The following is a 23612-nucleotide window of genomic DNA, read 5'->3' on the forward strand; positions in this document are numbered from 1 at the left end:
GACTCACTTTGCGGAAGAAAATGTATCAATGTTCATATTGATAAAATTGATCATCAGTGTTACTTTCATTCTCTTTAATTATGGTGACTTCTAGGAAAGTTTGATTTCTTTCAGAGTTAAAGGCTGTAAGCCAAAATGGTGTTTATAGTACAGGTTTTGACAATTCATGTATTTCATCATTTATTCTCTAAAGTGATCAAATGATAATATTAACATTTACAACTGTTTTATAGGCATACTTAGATTTCCCTAAAGTAAGATCATCATTGCCATGATATAATGCTGAAATTTAACGTGTCTAAAGGCCTGTTTGGAATCTCTTGGAAAGCCTGACAACAGTCCTTACATACAGCAATATGATTAATATTTTCATTGAATTCTGCTACAGATTATTATGAAAAATTACTATAAAACTTGAACATAAATGGTGCTAAAATATCCTGTATTTCTTTAGAATTCTTCCTACATGCTCTATTTTAGCCCCATATTTAAACTGTTATTTCATTCAATTTTGTTATCATTTCAAAGATTTTGTGCATAATCCTGTTATCCACAAATGTTTTCATTTCTCTGTGTCCTTATTCGATCTGTCTGTTAATATGATTCCTCTTTACTTGTGTCATGTGCAATTTGGTTCAATTTTTAGAAATCTTGACATTATTCTGTAAGTAATTTTATTAAGTATTACAGCTAGAATATTTTAATGAGTACATCTATCTGGTTTACTTAATAGTTCCTGTCCAGCTGGGCATTTTTATGGTTCCAGAGTCCCTCAATTACGAAAAAAATGCTATTACATAGAATCTCTGTAAATACAGTTTAGTTTTTATTTTTAAATTGTTGCCTGTTGACAAATTCCCAGGAGTATGATTATACAGTCAAAAACTAGGCCAGTTTTGTAGTCTTTGTGGTGTTGTCTTTTTATTTTTTGCCAGTTTTGTTGAAAATACTCTAATTATTTGAATTTGCATTTCTTTTCTTTTTTTTTAATTGAAGGATCATCAGTTACAGTGTATCATTTCTGGTGTACAGCACACAATGTCCCAGTCATGCGTATACATGTATATATTTGTTTTCATATATTTTTTCATTTAAGGTTATTTACAAGATACAACATAGTTCCCTGTGCTGTACAGCAGAAATTTTTTTCCAATCTGTTTTTATACATAGTTGCTAACATTTGTAATGAATTTGCATTTTTTAATCATTAACAAGATAAGACTTTTCCCCCATAGAAATGCTTTTAATACTGCTGTTTCCTCTTGTGGATTATCTGTTCTTTATTTCTTGTCTGTTTGTCTGTTGAGATTTTATATGCTTGCATAGTAAGTTCACAACACTTTATGGTCAATCCTGTTGCTTATACACTTTTTTTTAGTGTATTACTTTCCCTTTTGAGCTGATTTTGCTTGTTCAGCATACAGACAGTATTGAAAACCTTCAGAACATTGCTTTATGGCCATTCTTGTTGGATGATAACTTCTTGTTTTAAATTGTTTCAGTTGCTTTTATTTGCTAATATATTTGTAAACACAGACCTTTTACATTTGTGACAGTCTGACAGCTTATAAAGCAATTCTTTATATGTATTTCCATTTCTCTCCTCTTCCAGGCACCCAACAGGGGGATCCTTCATTCGTCCAAATAAAGTAAATTTTGGAGTGGACTTTCTCACTGCAATTAAGAACCGCTATGTGTTAGAAGGAGAACCAGAGGAAGAGGAAGAAGAGGAAATTGTGACAATTGGCAATAAACCTGTAGAAACTTGGTTTTGACTCTGTTGTAAAACAGCAAAGGTAAGTGGAACAGACGGTGGTAGAGGTGACTTACACCTTCATCAGGGTTCGGGATAGAAGTTATCTGACTGTACGTCAGTGCCCAGAACTTTGCTCCCAGACTGCTGTGTCTGTTCTGCAGAACAGAGGAATCCGAGGACTTAGGGAAATTAAAATCCTTATTTTAGCACAGAGTGGTTGGACTTTTCCAGACTGGAAAGAGAACATTGATTTGCCGATCGTCAGTATTTACACCGTGCTGCATTGTGTTGACTGATTATTAAGTAGCCAAGGTTGGCATCTGGATGGTGAGGCAGGAATGGAATGGATGTCTCTGTTGCCCTGTGCCCGGCAGCATGCTGACACCACCTCGTCTGGAGGAGGCCCCATCTCTGGCCACACACCCTCACCACCGGGGGGCTTCTGAAACACGCAGTCCTGGGTCCCACCCCAGGCCTCCTGAATCAGAGAACCATGGGCTCTTGCTTTTAGGAGGTGCCCCAGATGACTGTAGCCTACTGCAGGCCAGTAAATAATGCATTTTGAAACTGCTGAGTTGGAACATTCTCTGATTCTTGTCAAGCACCTCACTGCCCGTTCCATGCGTTGTGTAACCCAGAGAGAGTGGAAGCTGGTATGTCCACCAGACACTCACGGCTTTGTGAGAACCTCCCGGGTTACTCGGGTTTAGCGATGCTCAGCGCTGTGCTGTGGGCCCCCGACCTGGACGAGGCGGCCTGGTAGCGACCCCTGGTGGCCGCTGTGGAGAGCAGTTGATTTGCCGCTACTTGGCGTGTTTCAGTCTCTAAAGTTCCACTTGACCTGTGGTTCAGTTCACAGTAAATTTCCTTGCTATCTTTTTGTTGCTCTTGTTGTAATTATTATTAAGATTTAACATAAAACAGAGTTTAAGTGCATATTAGGACAGTGTTGAAGAGTAAGTTCATTTTTTTTAATTGAAGTACAATTAGTGTGTCAATTTCTGGTGTACAGCACAGTGTCCTAGTCATGCATATGCATACATATATTCGTTTTCATATTCTTTTTCATTAAAGGTTATTACAAGGTACTGAATATAGCTCCCTGTGCTGTATAGAAGAAACTTTTTTAAAATCTATTTTTATATATAGTGGCTAACATTTATAAATCTCAAACTCCCATATTTATTTATCCCTTCCCACCCCCTTTCCCTGGTAACCATAAGAATGTTTATTATGTCCGCGAGTCTGTTTTCTGTTTTGTAGGTGAGTTCATAGTGTCTTTTTTTTTTAGATTCCACATATGAGTAGATACATAGTATTTTTCTTTCTCTTTCTGGGTTAGCTCATTTCTTGATACCTCTGCTTTTTAGTATAGATGACCAGCATTTAAACATAAAACAACTCAAAAAGAATATGAAAAGGAATATATGTATGTATGTGTATGACTGAAACATTATGCTGTATGCCAGAAATCGACACATTGTAAACTGACTCTACTTCAGTGAGAAAGAATGCAAATTTTAAAAAGTACTTTTCACAGTATTTAATATAATTAAAATAAAACCTAATATTATTTTTAAAAACTCAGAATACATCAAGATTTTTTTTAAAAGCAATAACTTGACTGTTACTTACAAACAATATACATTCGTTGTTGAGGATTTAGAAAATATAAATTGAACCAGAGAGAGTCATGACTGTTGCACCCTCGAGAGATAACTAAGGTGAATGGTTTTTGCTGCTGATTTCTAGAACTGTGTGCTTCATGGGGTTAGAGTTCTTTGTTTTTTTCCACTTGAAATGCAAATATTTAAGTATCTTTTTCCCCAAAAGAGTCACTTTTTTTTTTTTTTTCTCTCTAGCTGGTTAATGTCTCTGAGAACACCATGGGCTCTGTGAATATTAACAAATTGCAACAGATTTTCCTCCCCTAGTTTATGAACAACCGGTAGCTCGTGGAGTTTTCTGCTGAAGGACTTCCTGCTTGAACATCATCACGGTCAATAATGAGCTAGTGTCCTTCTTGAAAAGAAATACTGGAGTCAGTCAGGCTGGGTCCAGACGTCAGCTAAGCCACCTTCTAGCTCCGACAGCAGTTAGAGCTAGTTCCTTATTGTTTCTGAGCCTCGGTTTCCTCGCTTACAAAGTCGTGCCTAAGCTGAGAGAGCGGTGGGGAATGCTGAAATCCGTTTCTCTTTGGAGGTGGCTGTGGCTCTGGAGTGGTGGCTGTACTGACCCCCGATCCCTAAGCTTTGCACCAAGGTCTCCGGGCACTGCAGGGGTGCAGCGGGCTGTTGCAGGGGTGCAGCAGGGCACTGCAGGGGTGCAGCGGGCTATTGCAGGGGTGCAGCGGGCTATTGCAGGGGTGCAGCGGGCTATTGCAGGGGTGCAGCAGGGCACTGAAGGGGTGCAGCGGGGTGTTTTTAATTTTGGATGGAAACTGACGCTTGTTGGACGTGGTGCAAATTGCTAGTTGGAGGTAGTTCATAGTTTCATGATCTTCCTACTACTGTTCCTTTCAGGGTGTGATGTCCCTGCACAGCAGGGCTTTTTGGCAATTCCTGTGCTGAAAGAAGTTTCTCCTGAAAATCACCATGGTGCAGGAAATGGAGGTGGTGGGGCCAGTCTGATTCTAGGGTTTGGGAAGTTGTGCAGTGCTCAACAGACAAGAAGTTGTCAGGACAGAAATCATCGCTAGGTTGTTTGGCCCTGACTGCGTACTAAATGGAACCGTGAGGTGTTCCTTTTGGCCTTGGCACTATGAAAAAATTACTGACCCATCAAGGGCCCCGTGAACTGAGAAAGTTCGGGAGCCTCTGCTTGGTTCTGATGACCATCACAGCTCCTGTCCTGCCTGGCGATCTCAGTCTTCCCCCAAAGGTTGTCAGTTTTATGTTTATTTTTATAAATATTTATAAAATGATTTACTACATGTCAGGCAGTATTGATGGTTTCGCAGATACAAGCTCACTGTTATCATAGCGTTGAAAACTTGTGGAATATACGTAACACCAGACGTACCTTTTAAGCATTTTCAAGTGTGCAGGTCAGTAGCGTTGGGTACGTCCCCAGTGTGGTGCAGCCATCCCCACCGTCCCTCTCCAGAACCTTCTCATCTTCCCAAACTGAACCGCTGTCAACTTAAACCATCACCTCCGCATCTCTCCTCCCCCAACCTGGCGATCACGGTGCTACTTCTGACCTGTGGGGTTGACGCCCACCTCAGTACCTCCTATAAGTGCAGTCGTTTGTGCTTTTGTGACTGGCTTATATCCCTTAGCATAGTGTCCTCAAGGTTCACAGGTGTTGGAGCGTGTCAGACTTTCCTCCCTTCTTAGGGCCGAGTAAGACTCTGTTGTGTGGATTTACCACGCTTTATGTCTGTTCATTGGTTGGTGGACACTTGGTTTGCTTACATGTGACTGTTGTGAACGGTGCTGCTGGGAACCCAGGTGCACACATGTGGAATCTGAGGCTCAGGGAGATCAGCTCAGCCAGAGGGGAAGGAGGGCTGGAGTCGGGATTGGAACCCAGGCAGCCTGGCTCCAGATGCTGTGTTCTAGACACTCTGCAGCGCTGTAATGCGTGGGCTTTTTTAATGAGTAGGAGACACAGATTCTCTCCACTTCAGAGGTGGCTTCTGGGAGGATCTAAAAAAGCTGAAGACACGCATGCTCTCCAGATGCATCCCTGGAGAGACTTTCCCACGTGAGTCCAGACAGCACCGCTGGGAGTCACCCCTGGGTCACTAGAGGGGTCAAGAAAGGAACCGCCTTTATTCCATGGTGTGAGGTCTGGGGCTGGAGCACGCGTGTCCACCGCGGACGGGGTACCGCTGAGGGGGGACGTCAGCTGCAGGTGCGGCAGGCCCCCGTGCATGGCAGGTTTCAGAGTGTGCGAAAATACCGTGATTGTTGAGGGCCATGGACATAGGGTAGTAAAACTACTAAGAAATGCTGCAGACGAAGTAGACGCCAGCCAGCCGTGGTGGTGCTTCCTGCGGGGTCGGAGGGCGGGTGGGTCGGGGTGGTTGGAGGGGGTGCCGAGGACACCGCTTGTGTTTGTGTGTTCGAGATGCTTGCTGGCTGGCTTTCTCTTTTTCTTTTTTCTCTTTTCTTAGTAATGCTTTATTTCTGAAGTTGAGTGGTGGGTACTGGATTTCTTATTTTTGGCGGCTTCTCCTAATGTCTGAAACTTTAATTTTTTGAAGGGCCGCTGGAGAGCCTGCGTGTTTCTGCATACATGTGAACTATGTGTTTTTCACGCAGTCAGCTGAGCAAGTTGCAAGAAGTGTCTCTGAGGAACTGCGCAGTAAACGGTGCTGGGGTCCGAGGAGGAATTGCCGCCGCCTGCCCTAGTGTCCTTTCCAATGAGAGCTTGTCACTGGGGCCTGACTGGGTGTGACACTTGGGCCAGGCGTCCCTGGTCGCCTCCACAGTGCCCACTCTTCCAACTTCTTCCTCACGGGGACTCACTCTCCCCCGGGTAGTCACCGCCCAGCTAAATGACTGCCTTCCCGGACCCCCTGCTTTCAGGTGAGGCCATGTGACTCGCCCTGGCCAGTGAGATGTCAAGTGGGCGCTTCGAGAGGGACAGACATGGCGGGCGTGTGCCCTGTCCACTGACTTTCCACCCCCTGCCTGGAGCGCAGACGGCGTGTCCAGGGCTCAGCAGACGACCTGTGGGAAGCAAGTTGCCCGGGGAGGGATGGGGGCGCAGGGATGGAGAGGCTGGCATCCTCGATGGTCCCTGGGCTCCTGTCCATGCGGCTGAAAGCGGTTTATTATGGTCCCTCAAAGCAGGCCTTACCTGCACTTTCTCTCTCATCAGCGCGTGTTTTTGGTTTTTGCTCTCTATGTAGTCATATGCCCACAGCTAAAAATGGAGGTGGTAAGTTTAAAAGAAAAAATTCCCAATACACTTGCCCCATTTTGTAGTCTGGTGGAACACGATTCATTCAAGTGCCTCTTGGCTCTGTGTCCCCTGGGCTGCAGTCCTAAGAAAGCCCAAATAAACACTTTTTTTTTTGGCCTCAAAAAAAAAAAAAAAAACAAACCAACCTAGTGGCAAATCAGATAAACTTTTTCTAATTTTATTATTTATTTATTTAGGGCTCTTTTCAGTTTATTGCATGAAGGAGTTACACTAGTGCAAGTTAAAAGCAGACCCCAAATGGTTATATTATACAGGCTGTGAAGTTTTTAAACTTGTGACAAGAGACAGAAAGAAAAATCTACTCATTGCAAGGAAATCTTCACTTAAGCTTCAGTGAGCCAAAGGCACTTAAAACCCATGAACCTTCAGCTGGTCGTCCTTAGCCAGTCCAGCCTCTGCAAGGAACTGCCATATGTTCTTGTGCTGGTCACCCTTCTCCATATTCTGGATGTTCAATTACAGTACCACTGCAGGCAAGTTTCTTCTTAAACGTCTTCACTAGTTTGCTTTTATCGTAATCATCAGCGATCCCTTGGGCAGTGTTAAGGGTCTTCCTGCTGTTTCTCTGTTGAATTCTCATATGGATATAATCTTCAGTGCCAGCAGGAAGCAGATCCTCACCCATACTTACATCAGCGAAGGGATCAAAAGAGTGGAGTTCTGGATGGCGGACATGCAGTACAATTCCTTTTCCTTGGTGGAAATGGCCTGCGGAAGGTGGACGGGGGGATGGGGTGTCAGGGCGGGAGGGGCCTTGCGGGAGAGCCCTCAGCGGTGGCTCAGTGACTGGGGCAAACTTTCTCTGACTTTAAAAGATCGTCTTCCAGTTCCTTAACTTGACCTAGACTCTACGTAATTATGCAAAAGATAGCTTATAATCAGGTTTCTCGAGTGAAGAGAATATTTCTAACTACCTCGACAGTCGCTCCTTTGTGGTGACAGGGACTAGAGGAGAGATGCCGGTCCCTTGGGCCTTGGGGGGGGGGGTCTGTTGGGACCTGTCTGTGAGCAGCCCCCTCCCCACCTTGGCCCCAGATGTACATGTTTCCTCTGCAGGAGAGGCGGCCAAGTCGAGGGTGTTGACGTGGGTGTGGAATCGAGCCTGGTCGGGAGCAGAGTGCCCCACAGCCTTTCTGGCTGCCTCCTCAGTGATGTCAGAAGATTGGGAATTGGGCTGGTTCAAAGCTGATTTCCCACACATCAGGAGCGATCTGGTCAGCAGAGGGCTTTGGGAACTCGGCCGTGTGGCTGGTGGAGTTGTCAGCAGTGTGCTGGTTCAGCCTGTTCTTGCAGGGGAAGAGCGTCCCCCAAGACTTGAAGAAATGGGGTTTCAGGAGATAATCAAGTAGCAGTGGATATTTGCAGACCCAGTGACGAATGTCTCATGCTTCCTGATTGAATTCTTGCCCGAAGTTGAAGTGCTGCCTGTGTATTTAATCTGGTCACCATTTTTGGGCTCATCTCTCTTGGACATCATTGGTTTCGCAGGGACTGAAGTCAGTGCGCGTGCAACCAACCTCAGCCGGTCAGGTCGGGTCTGAGGGCTCAGATCAGAAGCAGCTGCTTCATCAGTTGGCTCTGAACTTCAGGAAGAGCACGTGCCCACTGGCACAAGAACTCCCTGGACTGTGTGCATGTGTGTGTGTGTTGGGGGGGGGGGCGGAAACTGCATTCGCAGCTGCTGGGTGGTTCCGCGTGGATGTCAGGCGGCGGTGGTCCCTGTGATCCGTGCAGACCAGTAGAAATGTGTCTAATTCCAGCCTCCACAGTGGAGGGTGTGAGTGAGTGGACTTAAACCACTTTGAGACCGGATGGCCCCGGGTGAGCAGGGCTAGTGGGCATGTGGGGTCGGTGGACGCCTGGGATGCGGCGAGCGCGCGGGGCTGGGGAGGGGTGCATGAGGCGCCGCGCCCCAGGGACTCCGGGCCCGCTGCTCCGGCCGTCGGGGACCCCAAGAGCGGGCGTGTGCCCAGGTTGCTGGAACAGGAGTGGACCGGCCGGCGCTCGCAGCTCGTTGACCCTCCCCGGACCGGACCTCTAGTGGGAGCCGGTCCACTCGTGGTGGAAGCTCAGGGATTGTAGCCCGAAACCCAGTTGTTCTCTGCCATCCCCGCCCCTGAACGTCACTCTGCATCAGAGTTCTGTCCCCGGGCTCTGGGCTTATCTCCCGACCCTCCTGCGCCCCGTGTCTTTGAGAGCCTCAGAACCGGTTAAAAACGCAGAAACCGGCGGTAGCTTTCAGGCCCCGTACCCCACCGCCTGGAGCCGCCCAGCTCTGGTTCTGGACGGCTGAGACCCATCCGTTCCTGCGGGTTCTGCCACCTTCCCTCCCTCCTTCCTGCCCACGTGTAGAGCGTTCTAATCTACCGCCTAGCGTCCTCTCCTTTCCAACCAGTTCTGTCCAGTGATGCCGTTTTTTATCAAAAGCTACTTTTTCCGTGTTTTATGTGCAAAGACCCCCTGCTGCATTATGGGGTGTAAGAAAATGAGTTTGGAACTGAAGCTGATTTGGGTTTAAGTTCACACTTGTTGATCTGCACAGAGGGCCTGGGACGGGGTTCTTGCTGACATCATTGGGTCGCAGTTCACTCACTCCCTCCCTGGCCACTTCCCCTCAGTCTGTCTTGCAGAGGTGGGAGCGCCCAGCCCAGACCTCCGACCCTGTCTCCTCTGTTCACACTCACTCCCAGGGAGACACATGCTGCCTGCAGATGCTGGGCTCCTGCGCTCTGGCCTCTGGCCCAGACCCGTCCCCTCCCAGGCTTTTCTCCCTGCCGTGTACCTGAGACCTCTGTTTGGGTGTCATCTCGAATTTAACACACCAGAACGTTAAGTCCCCGTAGCCCTGCTCGTCTGTGGTCTTACCTGTCTCAGTAAAGGGCACCTCCCGTGGCCCAGGCCAGGGACTGTTCAGGTAACTTAACCCTTCTGTTTTCCCCACATCTCCCATCTAAATCCATCTGCAAGCACCCCCAGCCCCGCTTCCTTATCGAGAGACGCAGCCCAGCACTTCTCCTGCCCGCTAGCACCGTGGTCTGGCCCCAGCCCCTCCCGGCCCCTTTCTGCTCTCTCTCTGACCCTGCAGCCTGCTCCCCGACAAGCCACAGAGCCTCCTTCTGAGGGCCTCGGTCAGCGCCCACCCTAGGTCCTGTCTCAGGCAGGGACTAACACGGGCAGTGTGGGTCCTCCAAGGCCATCTGTGGCCTGGCCCAGCCTCTGGGGCCTCATCTTCAGCACCCCAGGCACCCTGAGTCTGCCATCCCTGCTGCAGCCAAGCCGTCATGACCTCAGGGCCTTTGTGCTGTCCTTCCCTCTGCCCGGATGCTCTTCTCCATGGTGGCAGCCCCTCATGCCCTCTAGTTCTTTGCTCTGATGTCACCTCATGGAAAAGGTGGTTCTCTGTGCCCCCTAGGCTGCAGGCCCTGCCTTCTTGCTCCGAGAACAGGTCTGTGTCTGGCGCACTTGGGGTGCATGTGTTCATGTAGTTATTTGCGGAATCGGTGCATGAGTGGAGCAGTTCCCACACACATCAGAGGAGGGTGGAGACTCTCTCTCAGCCCCGTCCTGCCCCAGGCTTCTCTCTGCCTGGAGTTCTGCCAGGCTCAGCCCCTCCTTGATGCCACTGCCATGTCTTCCCCATCACATCAGCTCAGGCGCCTTTCTCTGTCCTGCTGGTCTCCTTCTCTGCAGTCCTGTGCCAGGGACACTGATGTCACTAAGCTCACTCAGGCCATGGGAGACCCTGATTCCAAGCCATCCTGAGCACGTTCCAACGTTTGTCCAGGTCACCCCGTTGTCCTCCGGAGGCGCACTCAGCATGTGGGGATCCGTGCGGGGCAGAGCCCCCCAGTGCCCAGAGGGAGAACAGTGTGTGTCCATGTGGGACCACGGCCTGCGCGGCACCTTCTGTGCTGAGTACGTCAGCGCCCCCAGCACTGTCTCTGCCCTCTCTCTGGTTTAGTGTTAGGATGTTTGGTTCTTACTCATTGGATTGTCGATGTCTGTCCCAAGTTTGCAGCACGTGACAATGAACTTTATAGTTTCTGGGTGAACAGTTGGATGATTTAAAGGGGATGGATGACTTAACATATGTGCTCGGGGAAGAATTTCAAGCAGAGTAGAGGGTAGAAAATGAAAAGTTAAAAATTCCATGTTCTAGAACTAAGAGGTAACCAGTATTACGTCTTTTATGAATCTCTGTGTGTCACTGTTTCTTAACATGTGCATTTAGATATTAGAAGCATAGATTTGTCAAAAAATCTGTCATCATGGGATGAAGCCGTAGCAATCGCTGACCAGCTCAGATGCCTGGAAGTTCTTAATTTCAGGTATGAGCTCGCAGTGGCCTGATTGTCACCTCAGATAAAAATCCTGGTCTCTCCTGCTCCCTCATGGCATCTCTGTAGGGATGAGGTGGGGCGTGGGGGTGGGAGGAGGGGAGCGGCTTAGTTGAAGGTAAGTTTAACTTATTCTTTGTTACGGTTTTTCAAGTGGTCCCACAAGGTGATTAATAGGGAGTGTGCTTTACTTTTGATCAGGGAGGTGGGGAGGTTGACATATTGAACTGGAAGGTCTTCCTGGTTCTTATAAGCCTGACCTTAAAAGATGGACCACGCGGGGACCTGGGGAGGAGAGCTGCTCCATCCTGCAGCTTCTGGCAGGTACCTGGTTTAGGGGTGAGAGTCTCACCAGCGGCTGCTGAATTTGGCTCTGGTGAGGATTTTTCATGGAGCTCTGGGTTTCACTGAGGTCATAGTGTTCCCAGCCTTCTCGAACATCTGGTTAGCTTTGATCTCAGACCCTCACTTTGCAGGGGCTGCGCCAGGTTTCCCCTTCTGCACCTGAGCCACCTCTGACACGTACCGGGGAGTTGGCAACAGCTCAGGCACATCCAGGGAGCAGGTGGGCGGGCCTGAAGGAGCCCCGCGTCCAAACAGCCAAGTGTGCTTGGGCCCGTGGTGCCGCCTCCTGCGGGGCTAAGGGCTCGGGTGCTTCAGTGGCGTCTTCTTTCAAAATGACTGTCAAGCTGCGAGCGCCTTCTGAGGTTAGGACTTGGGAGAGCACCTCCAGGGCAGTGGTTTATCTCGTCTGTCCTGATGGCAGAAGGGCGGACCCTGCTCAGAAGCCAAATTCCAGCCCCCGGTCCAGCACAGCAGTCAGACTGCTGAGGGCAGGGCTTCCCATCACAGCGTCCCGCCCGTGGCTCATCAGGCCTGGTGACCTGGCAGGGGATGCTGGAGCTGCCCCAACCCCGTGCACTCACGCCAGGCGTCAGAAAGTTGTATATTGTTAATGTCAAAAATTAAGTAGTCTTCAGGGGAGGGTCAGCTCAGGGGCAGAGCACGTGCTCAGCATGCATGAGGGCCTGGGTTCAGTCCCCAGGCCCTCCATTCAATCAGTTGATGAGTCAGTCAGTCTAATGACCTCGGCCCCCAAAACAAACAAGAAGTTAGATAGTCCTGACTAACTTTGTTTTTGATTTAATTGCATTTGAAAGTTGAGACAAACCAAGCTCTGCATAGTAAACTGCAGACTCTCGGTGACTGTGTGAGTTGGGCCCCCCTACGGCAATGAGCACTTTGTGTCTCTTCTTCCACACAGTGAAAATAAACTGACATTTCCCTCTGGCTCACCAACTCCATCCAGAACGTTCTCTGCACTGAAGGAGTTGGTCCTGAACCGGACAGGGATAACCTGGGCTCAGGTAACCGTATTTCTTTGCTTTATTAGCCAGTAATGGGCGGTTTCAGGTTCTTGGTTTACCAGGGGATTGAAGCACAGTGGTGACTTTGTTTTAACCACCTCATTATCCAGATAACAGGGCTCTGCAGTCTGCTTTCCAGGAAGGAGGCAGCAAGTCCTGGTGGTTGTGGGTGGAGCCTGGGGCTCCTCGGGCAGTTCTATGTCTTCCAAGCCTCTCGTTCCACCATGTCTACAGCAGACGTGTGCCAGAAGCTTCTGGCCGCCCCGCTCCCCGCCAGGGTCCCTAGGGTGAGTCCGAGCCCAGGCTGGGCCCTGCCGCCTGCTCTCGCTCGCAGTCCACCCGGGAAGGCACCACTTGTGGTTGGTGTTCAGCCCGGTCCCAAGTGGATGTGAGTGCCCCTGCCTGGCAGCCTCCAGGCCTCGGAGCCGGAATTGCCGTGTTCTGTCGGGGTAACTGACCTCACACCCCAGGACATCCCAGTTTCCAGCCAAGTGCAGACAGGTCTGTCCCAGCAGTCATCCATCTGGGACTTGCTGCTGCGGCTGCCTGATTTCCTTACGGCTCCTTCCTCAAGAGCTCCTCCCTCCCCGGACAGGAGGAGCCCCTGGAAACTCGGGCAGTGGAGATGCCAGTTATGGTCAAGTGAGAACATTGGACTCGTTGAGAAATCTTGTCCTGTTAGTAATATTCTCCATAAAACCAGACTGGCACTGAGGATTGAGGAGGGGGTTTAGCATCAATTTCCTTCCTTTGGTTCAACAGACTACATCCAATAATAAGAAGCTGCTACGCCACCACCTCCAGTGCCACTTTGTCCAAGTCGGGATTCACCTGAGCGTGGGCTGATTCCTGCCTCGGGGCGTTCTGAGTGCACAGGGTACATGCTCCCGTGTCACTAAAGCCCAGCCCTGGAAGTTGTTCATTCTGTCACCTGTCCACCAGCACCACTGGCCCCGAGGTTCTGCAACAAAACGGCCAGAGGGACTTCATTTCTAAAACAGAGACTGAACTGAGCTCGCATGGAGAGTCTAGAAATACACACACAGAGAAAAGAGCAGTGAGGCCGCTTCACCCTGACTTGTTTTCCCCCCAGGTGCTCCGCTGTGCCTCTGGGTGGCCAGTCCTGGAGAAACTGTACCTTGAGTCCAACAGTATTGTCATTTCAGAAAGGTAACCAGGGTTTATGTCGATGCATCTGTCACCCTTCAGTCCTTCTGAATAAATAAATGGTCTCATCATACCTCAGTAAATTTTAGAAGGATTTGCAAATAAGAATTAGAAAAATACTCATTACGTTTTTCCTTCGCAAATCAGAACGTCAACTCAAACTTCACTAAGAGGTACTAATTAAGGAAACCCCATCAGAGCGAAAGCCTTGAATTAAATGTTTTTGAGGACATGAATCTTATCAGTTTTACGTAAATATGTTTAACTTCTATTTCTAAATGGAAGTTCTGTAGGAAATGCTACAAGGATTAAATGATGGAGTTTAAATTAGCGTTGTCTCCGTATCCGCAGTTAACCACATAGCCAGCCGCAGATGGAAAAATATTTTGGGGGAAAATTCCAGAAAGTTCCAAAAGTAAAACTTGAATTTGTGGTGCACTGGCACCACTCACGGAGCATTTACGTTGCATCGGGTATTGTCAGTGCTCTGGAGATGACCTAAAGTCATCCACACACAGGGGATGTGTGGAGGTTGAATGCAAATACCGTGTCATTTTATGTTAAGGGACTGGAGTGTCCTCAGAATTTGGTGTCCGCAAGGGTCCAGGAACCAATCCCCCATGGATACTGAGGGACGACTTTATATATAAAAAGCCTGTTTGGTAAATTAAATATGTTGTTGCCTCATCTTCCTCTTTGATTGGTATCATTAAATTACTAAGTAAAATAAATGTGGACAAATTTACATGTTCTCAAAGGATTCAAAATAATTAAATTTTACTGTTCAGAGTGATTTTATGTACTATACAGGCAAATGCAGGTTTTTAAAAATTTTAATTTTGAGGTAATTTTAGATTCTCATGCAGTTATGAGAAGTGATACCCAGAGATCACGTGTACCTGTTACCATGTGCCCCGCTGGTAACATCCTGCAGAGGTGTGGTCCAGTGTCACGGCCCGGACCTGAGACTGGTCCATTCGAGTACGGAACACGCCCTTCACCACCAGCACCCTGTCCGCTGCCCTTTTAGAGGCGAATCACACACCTGCCTCCCACCCCCAGCCCCTCCTTAACACGAAGTGGCAGGTATTTTAAGGCTATATCTTTGACCACAGTAAAGAGATTAAATTTATGTTGAAAAATGTTGTTTTCCATACAGGCCCGTGGATGTTCTGCAGACCGTCAAGTTACTAGACCTTTCCTCTAATCAATTAATTGATGAAAACCAGCTGTTTCTAATAGCACATCTGCCCAGGTAATCTAAGATGCCTGTTCCCGTAGTGTTTAGTAACATTTTAGTGAGTGGATCATATGCTGTATGTACTTCCTGAGTGGAAATATGATGGTGGTGGAATTCCCAACCTGAGTCATTCCATTGGGGAGGTTTTTAGTTGAATTCATTTGGATAATTGACTTGTGAACTGTGTCTCTGTACTGGATAACTGAAAAATTTGGCCCTGGGGCTAAAATTAAGTCTGCCTTCGTTAAGCTTTGGGAAGCGAGACTGTGTCTCTTTCCTCCCTGAGACCCATTTAGCACCTGGCGCAGCAGGAGACACAGGAACTGTTTGATGATCACGGAATCATCAGGAAGTGGCAGAGTCCATGCCCCATGCGGGACTTCCTGGTTTCTAAGCATTTCACATGGGACGAAAGCCTGGGGTGTAGGAAGAAACTTGCCAAGCCAGTCTGAATGATAGATAGCCCATAGTGTTTTACCTTGTTCTGTGTAATCAGATTTGACCTTTTAAATTTCAGATTAGAGCAGCTCATCCTTTCTGACATTGGGATTTCTTCCATACATTTTCCGGATGCTGGAATTGGTACATGAGATGATTAAGTAACCCCGACCTGCCCCGTGCTTGAGCTTGCTTCCCCGTCCACTGTGTGACTGAGTCCTCCTTTTTCTAGGGTGCAAGACGTCCATGTTCCCGTCCTTGCAGTACCTCGTTCTAAATGACAATCAGATGTCACACGTAAGGGCTCCTTCAGAATGACCAGACCTGGTTGTCCACTCTCATGGGGGTTTGTAAGCTCCTTCTATTCAAGAGTATTTTAAATTGAAAGAGAGATGCTTCCTCAGGGTGAAACTCCTCATACAAACCCCAGAATATTAGCTCGCATGTATGCAGCCCGTCGGTCGCTTTCACGGCTCCCCGGGGCGCTGGCTGCAGGAGACGTCCTGGGCTCCCGGGCAGCATGGGCCTGGGCGTTGCTGTCGCTGGTCCAGATAATCTGGAAAAACAGCCTGAAACGTGTTTCTTTCCGTGTGTCCTCTCTGGCCGGGTGGCAGTGGTCAGTTATCAGGGAGCTGGACAAGTTGTCGAGCCTGCACGCCCTGTCATGCACCAGGAACCCCCTGACCGAGGGCGGCAGAGACCCGCAGACCACCCGCCAGCTCATCATCGCCAGGGTCGGTCAGCTCCGAACCCTCAACAAGTGCGCGGTGAGTGGGACGGGCGGGCCCGCAGGAGGGGGAGGCGGGCTGCGTGGGGCCCAGGGAGTCGTAGAGCTGGCCTGTCCTTGTCGCCATAGTTCTTTGTGGCTCCTCGAACGGCTGCCCCGCTCCCTCGGACTGCAGGGCGCACCGTCCCTCTGGACTGCTGTGTGAGGCGGGGCAGGGTACTGGTTCCTCCTCGGTGGCCGGCCTTGGCCGAGACCTGCGCCCGGGGCAGGGACCTGTGTGAAGGCGGGTGCACCCCTAAACCCATCTTCTCTTTTGAATAAACTCCTGTATTCTGTTAGTTAGAAAGGATGTCGCCCTGTCCCTCTGGTGTGGCTCCCCTCCGCGTGGCGGGGCCGGGGTGGGGACAGTGTCACAGCCCCGCTTCCTGCGCGCAGGTTGAGCCAGAGGAGAGGCACGGGGCAGAGCTCCACTACTGGAAAGCATTCGGGACTGAGTGGAAGGCGGCTGGCGGCCACCAGGACCCAGACCGGCACCTGCCGAGCGCGGACTTCCTGGCCCCTCACCCCAGATACCAGCTCCTCTGCCACAGTGAGTCCTCGTCACCGTCGCCAGGGCCCTGGCCGCGCGGCTTCCTCAGGCGCCCCAGCGGGTCCCCGCGTTGTCGCTTCTCTGGGGGGTGGGGGGTGTTTCTCGCTCGTCTCAGTGGGCGAGAGACCCCTTCCTGGGCTCCGCAGCCCGTTGGGAGCGGGGACTTAATGAGGCAGTGGCCTTGAGGAAAGATGATCAGCAGCCTCCCCGGCGGGGGAGCTGGGAGCCCCGGGGCGCCTGACAGGGAGAGCCTGGCACCCAGAGGTGGGGGGAAGCGGCTCTGAGCAGGCCTGCCGCGTCCCAGGAAGTGGGGACCACTGGTCAGGAGGGGCAGGGGTTCTCCCGCGACCCCCACCCTGGGGGGTTTGGACATGAAGAGCACTGAAGGTGTAACCAAGGCTCTGATGTTTCTTTGTGCCCCCCAGGTAATTTTACTGTTCCTGAAAGTCAAGTGCTGTCCTGGCGCCCGTGTGCCCAGTGCCCGCGCCTCCTCTCTGTCCCTGGTGGACTCGCCATTTTGTTTTGACTTCATTATATTCCGAATTTCCCTTGTATGTGATTTTCTTTTTTATTTATCTCCTAATGTGAGAGGCTCCCATGTAAACGCGTCTGGCTGGAGCGTTATCTTTGAGAAAGAAAAGCTGCCTGTGGGAAGCGCTTTCCAGTGGGGCCCTGAGGCTCCTGGTCTCAGTCACTGCAGGTGACTTCTGTCACTGCTGGTGGGGAAGGGAGCTCCTAAATAAAGCAGCTCAGCAGGTAGGGCCCAGGGTCTCCCTGCTCAGGACAGAGCAGATGCAGGTGCAATTACACCCAAGTCACCCAGGGCCCAGCCCCGGCTGGAGCAGAAGGCACGGCTTTCCTGTGCGGATGGCTGCACCCTGGGAAGGTGTCCCATGACCCGGGGAGAGAGGGAGCCGTTACCAAAGGTGAAACTGAGAATCGCAGTTTGAAGTATTTGGAGGTGCAGCTGGTGGGCGCTATCCCTCGGACGGGGGACACAGGTGCTGAGGAGGACTCCATGCTCGGAGGCGGCTGCTGTCCATCCCTCCAAAAATAAACGAAGTAACTGAGTGAAAGGGAGCAAGCAGGTCCCAGGTTAGCGTCCCCGCTGCCGCTGGTCCATCCAGGAAAGGAGAAGGCTGTGCTGACACCTACCTGCGTGCTTCTCTCCTCGCAGTGGGCTTTGGGTTTATTTCATCCTTTTGTCTCTTCCACAGAATACAGTGCACCTGAGGATGTGGAACTCAAAATGCAACAGCCATTTCAGCTCAAAAACCAGCTACGAAATAAGAACCTCACATTCACAGCCTATTAGCACCAAGTCCCGAGGGGCTGAGATGACCTGGGGGTGGCTTGTTTCTCTTCAGGACGCCCTGAAATGAGTACTTCAGTTTTTACACAAATGATGGATTCTCAAATATGTCTACGTTCTTAGGTTCAACATTTTAGCAAGTTTCCATGCTTGCAGCTCACTGACTAGTGTGATAAATGCGGGAACTAGCCAAGCAGGGAACTGAGCTGTGATTTGGAAATGTGAGTGTACTTGCGCTTGAAAACCTGGATGAATTGTCCGGAAGGCAGTAGTAAAGGGAGAGGGGGAAGCGGCAGAATGTCGGCCCGGCCGCAGTGGTGCTGGTGGCGGTGACTCAGCGAAGCCCGAAGAGAAGGCACATTCAGCGCCAGGCCTCCCACCTGTCCTGGGCGCCGAGCCTGGCTGCCCCTAGTCCCTGTGTGTAACTTAATCCTTACAGCACAGGGCTCATTCAGTCTCTTCTTTTTTTCTTTCGAGCCCTGAAGATAAAATGTCCTAATGAACTTGATCAGGAAGTCATAGAGAAGCCCCTGCCAGGTAACGAGGAGTCTGCTGCCCCTCTGTGTGCTTCAGAACTGCGTGCGCGTTGGCAGGAGGGAAACTGCGTCGTGTGTAAACGTGGACTTAGGCAGCTTACGGCTTTTCGCTAGTCTCTCACGTCCTAAAATACAGTCGATTGTGCTACCGTCACTCCCCCTGAAAGCTCAGGTCCCCCATAAATTTTCAGCTTGTCTGGGAAACAGCTGTGTTAGGATCGGAAGCCCCGGGTGGCCCCCTGCGTGCGCCCGGCCCTGGGTTCCAGGCCTCTGTGTGCCCCTGGCTGTCTAGTTCCCACGTTGTTGCTCTGGGGGTTTCTCAGCCAGGGAGATGGGCGCCCTGGGCTCGAGGTCTGTCTGGCTCTCCCTTCATGAAACAGGAGGCAGCCCCAGGGCGCTGCATTGTGAGGGGGTGGGCGTATGTGGCTCGGCATGATGCCTGCTCCTCGCCAGTCAAGGGCCCTGCACAGACAGCTCCTGGGCGCTGTCTTCTTATGGAAGCACTGAGCTGGTTTTCCAGGAAAAAAACAACTTCAGAACTTTACATCTTGATGCTACTTGAACTGAATTCATTTTATTTGGAAAATAAATACTTTTATGTCAACAAATTAGTTCAATATAATTTACCCTAAATGTGGACTGAAAAGAAAAATTACAGTCTGAATCTTTAGTACACCATGAATCTCAAGATTAAAATTGATTCACAGTTAAATACAAAAATATAAACAGCTGAAGTTTAGCATAGCAAGGATTTGAAGAAGAAATAAGATGCCTATCACACCGTAAACGACTCAGGTGAAATACCTTTCTGTTTGCCTGTCTGTGCCGTGAATGCACATTGATTTTTAAATTCATTTTATCATGTAACACAAGCTTATCACAGTCCTGCTTGTGGAAGGTTTGGGTTGTGCCCATGATTGACAGCATCGTTCAGTACCAGTTACCAGCATTACTCCGTTTTACTTACTAGCAATCCAGTTGCTATTCCTCTGATGTGGAATCTGCTGCTGTTGCATAATGACAAATCAAAATTAGCAGTTCCCCTTTCGTTACTTTGTTTCAAACTTGACTGTCAGGAAAGGCAGCCCTGGGGCCGGGCAGGTAAGAGGGACCCGAGCCTCCTGTGTGGGTGGCTGGCTGTGGACATCTCTGCACCTGTCCTCCCCTCCAGACACTGCTGGGGAAGGTTCTCATTAGATCTGTCAGGCTTTCCTTTCTGGGGCCACTCTGGGAAGGCCCTGAGCCCCCGGGCAGGGACTGTGGCCAGTGGTGAGGGGACACGGCCCTGGCTGACAGTGACAGTGGGCATCCCTCCCCGCCTGCCCTGTGCATCTGACCGCAGCAGGTGCTTCTGAGAGTCAGTCACCCGTGGGTGCGCCTGAGCTTGTCACCTCCAGGTTGAACTGGCAGGTTAGCGTTCCCACAGAACTTCCATGTAACAGCTACGCTTCACCTTCAGAGCCCGAGTCCTGTGTACTGCAGATGTTCTTATTGTCATTCTGAGGGCATGTGCTGTAACATACCGAACCACGAACATAACAAACCTTTACAAAGTGATAAATGTAAAATCCTGCAACATCATTTTTTTGCTCGTCAGATTAGCAAAAACAAGACAGTCATGTGAGGCTGGCATGAAATCCACTATCCCCTTTCTGTAAAGTCACATGGGAACTGGTATAAACAGTTTGAAATACATACACACTGTGACCAAAATGCCTCGCAGCACTTGTAGTAAAAAAATAAACACAATCTAAATATTTACCTGTGGTAGGATGGCTGCGTCAGTTCTGGGAGAGCCAATCCTCGTCCCAGGATGAGGAGAGCTGGTCCCTGACAGCTTCTGAAAGGGCAGGACTGCCTGTCACGTGTCACACAGCAGAGCAAGTGAGGTTAACTGCCATGACTTGTGTCTCTGTCGTCACTTAATACACACACAGAAACAGGCCAGTTTTATTCTAAAATAAAGGTAACATTTATTATCACAAGTTGCATAAAAACACAGAGGTTTTAGAAAAATCATTTTTGATAGAAAAATACGTGAATACATGTGACATTTGTAGGAACACCACACTACTGCTGTACCTCCAGCTAAAGCTTCAAAGACACTACATTTCTCTTGAAGTATCCAGTATTTACAACCATCTTTGGAAAGAAGTTCATAGCATTCTCTGAACAAACCAAAGCGCCACTCGTTAGGTGCCGCTCTTGTGCCTGGGGTCACCTGCCATGTGCGGAGCGCACTCACTATGATGGTGACAGACGGTGGCACTGGAGGGGGATGTGGGTCATCAGTCCACCCTTCACGCGGAGACGAGGGCCAGAGACTGAGACGTCCTCTCAGTAACTCACAAGTCAGAAGTCACAGAGACTTAATGACTTCACTCACATTTACCCCTCTGTGCTGCGAAGGGGATTTCTGGTTTATCCAGATTGAGGAGCTAGTAACCACCACTGAAAGGGTGTGAAAATGCAGTGTCCAAGGGCACTTAGGTCAAATGTCGGCTCTACCTCCCACCGAGTGGTGTGAAACCAAGATCTGTGAAACGAACTGACAGCTGTGGTGACAACTGCAGCCTTGTCACGTGAGCCAGATTGACAGGGAGCTGTCACTTGAGAGAACTGATGGGTTTCTTTTCCTTGACAGAATCCATGACCATCCAGAAGGTGAAAGGCTTCCTGTTATGTCTTCTCAAGGTCCCCGTGGCACAGCTGCTCCTGTCCTATGAAAGTCCCAAAGTTGCCCAGCAGAACATGAAGTCAGTGAGTCCCCGGCGTGCTGTGCTGTTGAACGCCACCTCTGCCCAGGTGCTTTAAGTGGAACCACACGTCTGTGCTCAGAGGGGAGGGCACGGAACAGGCTGGGTCACATCTGTCTTAATCACCACCTGTCTGTTCTAATTTTAGATGCCGGGCAGGGAGATTGAACTAGAAAATGACCAACAGTCATTACAGTTTTATTCTGTGGAAAACGGAGACTGTCTGTTAGTGCGATGGTAACAGCCAGCTGATAAACCTCAGAGGTTAGGCCGTTCATGGTGGCTGGGTTCCTGGGAAATGAACGGCTTATGAGCCGTGCTGTCAGAGGCTTTATGGCTTGCCCTGAGTAGAGAACAGCTCTTGTCTTTAGAGGGAAGAGACCATTTCTAGGCTTGTACGTAACAGCAGTAATAAAGACTCTGCCCCACTATGATTTTCTGATTTTATTTCGTATTTATTTTATAGTTCATGACTGTTTCATGATGTGAAGATTTAAATACTAAATAGAACCTCTCTAGTCTAATGTCTAAGAGCAGTTTTAATGGAATCCTCTATTGACGTGACAGGTGTAAAAGTCGCGCAGTGACTGGGTGGTGGTCTGGGCAACATCCCTTCAGCGCCAGGAGGCGCAGCCCCCGTGCTGCAGGAGCGCTGGACCTCCCTCAGCGCCGCTGTTCCCAGCGCCGACAGGCTGCACGTCCTGCTTTTCCCCAGTTACACCTAAGCTGGTTCTACAGAATGTGCCCAGCCCTGACGGACCATCACTGAGAACAGGTAAACAGTAGGCAACGCTGGAAGGAAGCAAAACTAATTCTTTCAGCTGAGAAACAGCCTTTCCTGCGGCACTGAAACCCCGCGAAGTACTGGATTTTACTTACGACATGTGAGCATTTTCTTTGCTGGGAGCAGTAAACTGATCTTGGGGAAACTTGGGTGCTATTCATCCACTTCCTAAATGAACTTTAAAACTTCACCAGGCCCAGAACTGAGAGTTACACTGGCTCCTTCTCAAGCTGCCCACTTCATTCAGAGCCACAAAATCTGTCATGACTTCCAGAAACCCCAAACTTTGGTGTAAGTGACACAGATCATAGAGCATTTCTGTGAGTTCTTTTTGGCTCTTAATTATTCTAAGTATGCTCTACAGAGCTAGTCTGCAATCCAGGTGGAAAGTCAAACTTCAAGTTACTAAAGATTTCTGAATCAAGCTGAGTTTTAACCAAAAATGACAGGCAATAAATTACTAACTAGAAATGATACACTGGGGTTTAGAAATATTATCTTTTTATAAACTGGCATTTTTTCAAAGTGTGTTCCAATATGTAAGTAACATTTTTCTTATGCTACAGTATTCGTTTATTTTTAAAAAGGAACTTTTGTGCAAATGTTAGGAAGTACCACGCTGGGTTCAGCAAAGTGCCAGCAGAACCGTCCTGAAAGACCAAACCTCAGCTGGAGAGCGCGGGCGCCCTCACCTGGCTGCGCACTGGCAGGGGTCCCTGCCCGACTCCTTCAGCTCCCACAGCGCGGCCAGCTCCCACAGAGAGTACTGCGGGGACGACAGCATCCCCGGCTCGCATGTCTTCTCGCACAGCCACAGGCTGTCCTGGTGAGAAACAGCAGGCTGACCTGGGTGCTGCAGGGCCCCGCTGTAGACAGAATAGCGCATCCCAGCCGCCCCATGGCCCAAGGGAGATGGGGTCACTGCAGAGACGGCCTGGGGTGTGGTAGGAGCTCGCCCAAGGAGTCCAGTGAAGAGGACGCTTGGAAACCACAAATGGAGTCTCACATTTGCTGTTGAAGGCGGCCAAGCCGTGGTGTGAGAGCAGCTGTTCGGAGGGAGTGCTCACGGTGCTGCCCCAGGAGTCCCGTGAGCTGGGGAGTTTCCTTTGTACAAATGAGAAACTGAACTAAGACGACACTTGCTCAGGGTCACAGTGACGTTAAGCTGGTAAACTGAGCCAAGGAAGGACCATACCAGGCTTGCTGGACGCCTGGGCCTGCATCCTCCCAGCCAGCCGACCTCCCACTCCACGGCCTACAGGACGGCAGCGCACAGATCCATCGGGAACACAAAAATGGAGGCTGTCGTAAAACAGGCCCTTCTAAAGTGTGACTGACTGGGGAGGGAGGAGAGGGACTGGAGAGGGTGCGGCCTTGGGGTTGGCTGTGCCCTGAAGATGCCGCGGTGCTGAGAAGGCCACGCCAGGGACCTGACCACCGCTGCCTCCTGGGAACTGTGCTCCCGCAGCCGAGCCACTCCACAAGGACTAAAAACAAAGCTGTGCAGAGGAGGCTGGTCTGTCTCTCAGCCCTGACCCCGGCTGGGTGGGTGTCTGGGCCCCTGGAACCACGGCCCGCACACACGTGGGCCTGCAGCGGGAGGCGCATCCTGTAGCCCCAGGAGTCCCAAGCAGAAATGCAGACTGTGACACCCTTAGGAGCGCAGCA

At 49.9% G+C, this 23612-nt stretch overlaps 1 protein-coding gene and 2 pseudogenes across 1 annotated transcript; 1 reads left to right on the forward strand and 2 right to left on the reverse strand.

The window, feature by feature from the left end:
• Positions 1-889: 889 nt before the first annotated feature.
• Positions 890-8896, reverse strand: LOC141575558 (eukaryotic translation initiation factor 1 pseudogene; annotated as a pseudogene).
• LOC105069317 (tubulin-specific chaperone E) lies at positions 7648-21594 on the forward strand. Its single transcript, XM_074354984.1, has 14 exons — positions 7648-8036; positions 8521-8769; positions 10476-10606; positions 10923-11019; positions 12293-12395; positions 13489-13565; positions 14722-14817; positions 15320-15384; positions 15473-15537; positions 15855-16007; positions 16403-16556; positions 17774-18405; positions 21049-21209; positions 21309-21594. The coding sequence occupies exons 1-12, from the start codon at positions 7648-7650 to the stop codon at positions 17869-17871; spliced, it is 1677 nt and encodes a 558-aa protein (XP_074211085.1). The 3' UTR covers positions 17872-18405; positions 21049-21209; positions 21309-21594.
• Positions 21587-23612, reverse strand: part of LOC105069318 (UDP-GalNAc:beta-1,3-N-acetylgalactosaminyltransferase 2-like) — a 47994-nt pseudogene continuing 45968 nt past the window's right edge.

This window comes from Camelus bactrianus, chromosome 29, assembly GCF_048773025.1.
Source record: "Camelus bactrianus isolate YW-2024 breed Bactrian camel chromosome 29, ASM4877302v1, whole genome shotgun sequence".
NCBI lineage: Eukaryota > Metazoa > Chordata > Mammalia > Artiodactyla > Camelidae > Camelus > Camelus bactrianus.